General features: G+C 40.3%; 1 protein-coding gene across 1 annotated transcript; it reads left to right on the top strand.

Annotated features, from left to right (window-relative positions):
• Positions 1-4,033: 4,033 nt before the first annotated feature.
• Positions 4,034-6,781, top strand: LOC129766649 (ATP-dependent RNA helicase DDX54-like). The gene is made up of 3 exons (XM_055767228.1): positions 4,034-5,083; positions 5,140-5,766; positions 5,830-6,781. The coding sequence occupies exons 1-3, from the start codon at positions 4,196-4,198 to the stop codon at positions 6,670-6,672; spliced, it is 2,358 nt and encodes a 785-aa protein (XP_055623203.1). The 5' UTR covers positions 4,034-4,195; the 3' UTR covers positions 6,673-6,781.
• The last annotated feature ends 472 nt before the right edge of the window (positions 6,782-7,253 follow it).

Below are 7,253 nucleotides of genomic sequence, written 5' to 3'. Positions count from 1 at the left end.
AGCGCAAATGCAATAATAGTTGAAAGTAGTTTTGCGACTGGCACGCGAATCCAAATAACTTATAACATTCCTGCACGACATTCAAGATGCTTGGTGTTCCCCAAATAATTTTTTGGCGCACAACCTTAACGCCTGCTTCGCCATACCGTCAGTTCAATTCATTGAATGCAATGTCAAAGATGCCAACGAAGACTTTATGATGACGGAAAACAAACAATGTGACTTGCTTGGAAAAAGACTGTATATTTGCTTCAGCAAAGATTCATTACGCAAATATTTCGTAATTTTTTCCCTCCTGCACTATTTTTACGCACGGGTTATGAAACACGCACATACGCACATGAATATCCATATTGGCTTGAAGCAACTAAATATACACACACTTATCCCCATTTTGCGCTCTTTTCAACAGAAGCCCTTTCTATTAATATTGCTGGTCTAGATTAGCTTAGCTGCCATCCTTGGTGGAGAGAGTTTTGCTACCGCCATGCGAAACTAAATCACAGACCAAATTCCAGAGCATTTATTTTCTTGGTGAGCCGACGATAGCCTAGCTTGATGAATCCCCACACAATTGTGTAGCTTAAAACATTAGTGCAATGACGTCAGTTTGATGCAATGATTGCAATGCCAGAGACATCAACAGGTGAGTAATTTGATCTCGTCCTCAGCTCAGTCCGAAACGAAGACATGTGATGACGCAAAACAAGGAAGAACAAGCGATGTTCATTGCTTTGAAAACAGAACGAGACTGAAAGTTTGCCTCATTGAGATCCACTGTTTATGCTCTAGGCAAATACTCCCCTTCGTTCTTCTTCTTTTTGTGTGTTCACGCAGACTTTAAATCTTACGATATTTCCTTTGTTGCTAGTCGATAAGTTACTCGTTATTGACAGCTCTGTTCGGGAAAGCACACAAATCGGCAGAACAAATGTAAGGGAAAATGGAAACGCTTAGTTTTCATGAATTTTAACCATTTACACACCAGGGGGTTGTGATGTATAGAATATCAAACAAATCTTAGGGAATTTCCGATTCGTTTGGTATGTAAATCGCCGAAATCCGTTCGCGGCAAAAATAGTTATTAATGTTAACTTTATTTCATTAAAACGTGACCTGTTTTCTGATTCGGCTCCCTTAATGAAAGACGTAGTTCTACGTAAAAAAAAATATTGTCCAAATCAACATTTCGCTGGAAGTCCCGTATGAGGAATCGGGATGACCATGTTCAGTTTCTTTTAAACCTTGAAACCTTGATTTGCGGCAAATAGATGCGTGCATTCTAATAGATGATGAGATTTACGTTAAAAAGGATTCAAGAACTTCTCCGGGACCACCGTTTTACACTACAGTTATTGGTGTAAGTGACCATGAGAAGTCAATTCAGGTGGAAAAAATTGGGCAGAAAGTGCTTGTGTGGCAGGCAATCTGCTTGATGAAGTCGTAAAATTTCTACACAAAATAAACAATAAACGACGATATCTACTAATCTGAGTGAAGAAAAGCATCCCACCACTATTCTGGCCGCATTTGACACCACTATGCCAAAACCACTCTAAAGTGATTTAAGGATAATGATGTAGATTTTGTTGAGAAAAACATCAATACGCCAAACTGCCCCCAGCTTCGTCCGATCGAGAGATACTGGACTATTATCAAGTGATTTTTCAAAAAGAATGATAAGATCAATAATATGGCGAAATTCAAGAAAAACTGGAATGCTGTATCCACGAAAGCCGATCGATCGACTGTACAAAACCTAATGAAAGGCGTAAAGTCGAAGGTCAGGGCATATTTCCAACTCAGGTTCGGTCAAAAAGGATATAAACAAAGCCCGAGTCACGAAAGCGTTCGATCTTTTTATACGAGAAACATCTGACACCATGCGGACAAAAGACAGCATGGGGATTAAAGGTGCAAGAAATTTATTTCTCAAGCAAAATGCGCTTGAAAATAAAATTTTATTGACCCACATCTAAACAATCAAACACAACAAACAAGTATCCACATCTGAGTTTTTAACTCGAAAGAATGTCAACGAGAATTATCAATTGATGCAGATCGGAACTTCCGAAATGTTTAAGAAGTGTTTTGAATCGGTGTTGTCGAAATTTGTTCATCCTATCCACCCCTAGTCGTTTCTTACGCTGCGCACAGTTGGAATTGACCTAAGACGTGACAACTGGCTTCTTACTCTTCTTTCTGCATTTTCGTCGACCAAGTGCTAGATAACAGGAAAGCGAGATGTGAAGGTTGCCAAATGTTATAAAATTTCGGAAGATTATTTTCCCATGAAAAACATGTGTTCTTCGTATCATGTATTTTCTGAGCTGCACCATTTATATAACATCATATGCCCTAAAATTTTGTTGGCATATAATGCGCCTAAATGGCATATGCATGCAAAAGTGGAGGCCATATACATACATGGCAAATGCTTACCGAATTTGTTTGGATGAATATGCAACTTTGACCGGCTATAATTGCGATTATGTTGAAATTGAATTGCGATCTAATATGAATATATTCATGAATTGTCAAAGCACCAAATACGACTTTTGCCATACTCATATACAATTTATTACAGACATAGAAAAAAAAACAAATGGCGCAAAATATTTTCGTGAAATGTTTATTATAGCCTCACGAATCGCCATTGTTATATATGAGTATTTATGTTTGTAGAAATAATAATTGTTTGATTGACTTCTGTTGGGAGTGGAATATGAATGTTTAAATGCTTAATGTTTGCTGGGTATGTATGCTTTGTTCAGGTTCCAACATGTTTTTAAAATTTTTCCTGCTGCCTTGGTTGTTATTTGTTATTTGATCCTAATTTTATTGTTAACTGCATTACTGTTGGAAAATAATTGAATGTTCTTTTCTGCTAGGCCGCTGCTATTATGCTATGCTAGATGGCAAGAGAATCACAAAAAGATGTAGGGTGGAAATTCCGATGCAATGTTTCCCTCTCTTCAGGAACTGAGCACCGGACGTAACAGAAACGAAAATATACAAAGAATCCATAATAGAAATTTTCGCTAAAATGAAATGTGAATGCAATTATTATTCAATTTTGAATATGAAAAAAAATGTATATGTAAAAATGTTGGAAATCCCATTTTTGTATATTTATCTTTGTCAATTGTTTTCCTCATCAACCAATCAGAATCCGAGTTGCAAGTGGTCCGAGTTTGACAGAAGAGGTGGTCCGGAATCGGCCCCGTATTGTCATGTCTCGTCTCAGGAATTGACATGCTGTAGCCATATACAACGGTAAACAGGTCGGTACCAAATTCGCGTTGACGGCGGAATGGTGTCGACATCTAGATACGACATTAGTTTGTATGAGGCCAACTTTTATCTATCAGATTAGTCGCCCTAAGGCAGTTTCAAATTACTAAAATTTGTATGAAATTTTTTTCTTGGCTTTATTTACCTACTAGAAGTACATTGTTCTGACCCTAATTTAAACTATTTTCTATGAATTTCCAGATATTCTCACCAACATTTACCATTATAATATAAAATTATCTTTAGACACAATTTTTGTATGATATTTTTTTCCTACTTGCAAGCAAAAGTGATTTTCATTTACATAGAGTACTAATTTGATTTGGAAAAAATAATTTTCATTCATAATTTTTATTTTAAAAGTGTGTTTATTTCTTCTGCAACCTCATATTGTCATGTCCCCCATTTCGTAATACGAAGCTCAATGCCGTCAACGCGGATTGCTTGCGTGGTTCTAGCACTGTACATGCAGACAGACATACAATGTTCGGAGGACAATGTATGTCTGTCATAAGTGTAAACAGCTAGTAGAAAACAATACTGATAACACCATGTACAACAAATTCATGATTCTTCTTCTTCTTCTTCTTCTTTTTGGCTTTAAGAGGGTTTAAACTTTTCAGTTCATTCGCCTCTAGCCCAAATTCATGCTTATTTTTCATCAGTGTACGCATCCCGTGATCGTATCACCTTGAAGTTGACAACTTGATGGAAATGGCAATGTTGGCCCTTGTTGGCCTATTCGATAAAACAATAAACAAGTCTTCCCAAAATTCGAAACGAAACTTCTATGTCACACGTGTTTTGGAAGAGGTACTCTTATTTCGGTAGATTTAAGTTTAAAATAGTGTGAAATATATATTGGTGTTTATCATATTACCTGTACACGACACATGCCACAATGGACACTGAAGATCCGAATATAGTGCCAGGGTTTTCGGTTGAAAACGTAGACATTGATTTCGACGATGATGGAGCGGCGAAGAAGGGCAAGAAAAAGAAAGGAGGTGGATTCCAGGCCATGGGTCTCAGTATGCCGGTTCTGAAGGCAATCCTGAAGATGGGTTACAAAATGCCAACACCAATTCAGCGCAAAGCAATTCCACTGATTATGGAAGGACGCGATGTGGTGGCCATGGCAAAAACTGGCTCCGGTAAGACCGCTTGCTTCCTTATTCCGCTGTTCGAAAAATTAAAGCAACGGGAAATTAAAAACGGTGCGAGGGCACTTATCCTGACACCTACGAGGGAGTTGGCCATACAGACGTTCAAATTCATCAAACAGCTGGGCAAGTTCTTGGATTTGAAGGCAATTCTGGTGCTGGGCGGTGATTCGATGGATTCACAGTTCGCAGCGATCCACACTTTACCCGACATAATTGTAGCCACTCCTGGCCGCTTCCTCCATCTCTGCGTTGAGATGGATCTAAAGTTGACATCCATTCAATATTGTGTGTTCGATGAAGCGGATCGGTTGTTTGAGATGGGATTCGAAGAGCAGTTGACGGATACGCTGCGTAGACTTCCGGAGGCCAGGCAAATGGTGCTGTTCAGCGCAACACTACCCAAGCTGATGGTGGAGTTTGCGAAGGCTGGTTTGCGAGAGCCAACGTTGATTCGACTGGATGTTGAAATCAAAATTCCGGAGACATTAGATTTTAGGTTCATCTACTGTAGACCGGATGAGCGCTATGCCACGCTGTTGGTTTTGTTGAGAGAGGTGATTCCGAAGAATAAGCAGATTGTTCTGTTTGCTGGTACCCAACATCACGTGGAGCTGATTTCATTGGTAAGTTTGGATGGGTATTAAAGTTACACCAAAATGTTCATATTGTATCATTTTAGATTCTCACAAAGGCAGGAATTCCGAACACGTATGTGTTCTCAAGTCTTGATGCTTCTGCGCGCAAAATTAACACTGCCAAGTTTACAATGAAAAAAGTCAACGTATTGGTGGTGACAGATATTGCAGCCCGCGGGTTGGACATTCCTACGCTGGATTACGTAGTTAATGTTCACTTTCCGGGAAAGCCTAAACTATTCATCCATCGAGTTGGACGATGTGCCCGCGCTGGACGACACGGAACCGCGTTCAATATATTCTCCAACGATGACATTGCTCACATGATAGATTTGAATATGTTTCTCTCTCGTCCGCTGGATGTGCACGACAGTCAAACGATTGGATTGGCTCCGCCGGATTTGGTGGAAGCGGAACATCAGCTCGTGCTGGATTACGTCAAGCACAATGATCTTGCAACGATCTTTCGAGTCAGCAACAAAGCCTACAAACAGTACATAGCCACACGACCGTCGGCATCGGCCAGCTCAAACAAGAAGGCGAAACTTTTCAAACTGGGAGAGATGAAAGTGTTGGAGGACTTCAAGAAATCCCCGGAAAAGGATCCTGTTGTCGAGCAGAAGGTAGTGAAGAAGGCCACCAAAAAGGCGAAGAAAATGTTGGAATCAAAAGTATGCGATTCGGTCATTTCGATTATTCATTGTTTAAAAATAATTTTTAAATTTTTATTGCAGAAACAACCTTCCGAGGATCCGAATGATTTCAGAAACAACTTTTTGGCTCAAATGAAAAACTTTCGTCCGCAGACAACCATTTTTGAGCTGAATCCAAAATCCAATTCAAAGGAGCTGTTGGTTATGGCTGCAAAACGAGGGAAAGATGGCATCAAAATTGAAAAGCACAAGCGCAAATTGGAAGAGCTGGAAATGGAAGAGCAGAAAAAGGCCATAGCCAGCATGCAGGAGGAAAAACCTCTGCCGAAAAAGAAAAAGCAAAACCCAATCAAAGATGAGCAGCACTACATTTCGTACCAAGCGAAGGATCAAGTCGAAGAGAACGGCTATTCGGTGAACAATTTTGCCAACGAAGCGAATTCGGCGGAACTATCCGTGATCGGTGATACGGCTGCCGATCAAAAGTTCCACCAGCGGCTGCAGAAGTGGGACCGCAAAAAGAAGAAGATGGTCAACGTTGAGAACCCGAAAGCTAGCAAAATTCGAACGGAACATGGGGTGTGGATTGCGGCGTCTTACAAGACCGGAAGATACGACAAATGGAAGGAGCGCACGAAGACGGATGAGCAGACCGGGCGACAGCAGCAAGACAGCGATGGCAGTGACGATGAGAGTGCTCTGCCGGTTCAGAAACGAGACTATCCGCATACCCACTGGGGACGGCACAATGCGAAGATGGATCTGAAGAAGAGACATGATTTGGACCTGAAATCGGCGGATCAAATCGTGAAGCAGCGAATGCAAAAGGAAACAAAGTTGATGAAGGAAAAGGCGGCGAGAATGAAAAACTTGCAACGCAAGAAGAAAGCACTTAGTCGTCGCAAAGCCAGTGGGAAAAAGTGATGAGATTTTTTTTAAATTGTGGAGTGATCAATACATGTACAGAGAACAATATTCAACAGAATGTATTTTTCTTAATCCGAATAAGAGAAATAAACTCAACAAATATTGAGTGACTTCTTTACTAATTAAATACTCTGTCGCTAGCGGAACCTGTGGCGTGCCAGGGCGCCCTCCACAGTACTTTCTATCGGGATGGCAACAATTGCCGAACTGCCGAATCGCCCAAACTTTCCAGTGCAGTTTAGTTGCGTGCTGTCAATGTGCCGCACTCGTGCAATTTCTTTTTCTTTACTAGCTATAATCGTTTCTACTGTTGAAAAGTATACACGCGTTCTATAAATCGTTTCTTTATTCCTCAATTATCAATAGTTCCGGTGTTATTATTTCTCTGCGAGTATAACCCAACAGGATATGGGCCCAGCGCAACATGGAATTTGTGGACATTTGTTGAAAACTATAACGATTGGTCCCATAGTCATCTGAATAGCCTATAATTGCGATTGATTCTTTTGGTCGGGTTCCTTATCGAATGTTCGCTATAAACAATAAGTTTTGTATAGCGGGTTCGCTTTCATGCGTTC

This window comes from Toxorhynchites rutilus, chromosome 2, assembly GCF_029784135.1.
Source record: "Toxorhynchites rutilus septentrionalis strain SRP chromosome 2, ASM2978413v1, whole genome shotgun sequence".
Taxonomy (NCBI): Eukaryota; Metazoa; Arthropoda; class Insecta; order Diptera; family Culicidae; genus Toxorhynchites; species Toxorhynchites rutilus.
This window is presented reverse-complemented; position numbering and strand designations above follow the sequence as displayed.

Excerpts from the sequence above, each read along its gene's own strand:
- LOC129766649 (XM_055767228.1), top strand. The coding sequence starts at position 4,196 with ATGGACACTGAAGATCCGAATATAGTGCCAGGGTTTTCGGTTGAAAAC. Across the intron at positions 5,084-5,139 it reads ACGTGGAGCTGATTTCATTG|ATTCTCACAAAGGCAGGAAT; the intron begins GTAAGTTTGGAT and ends GTATCATTTTAG. Across the intron at positions 5,767-5,829 it reads AGAAAATGTTGGAATCAAAA|AAACAACCTTCCGAGGATCC; the intron begins GTATGCGATTCG and ends TTTTTATTGCAG.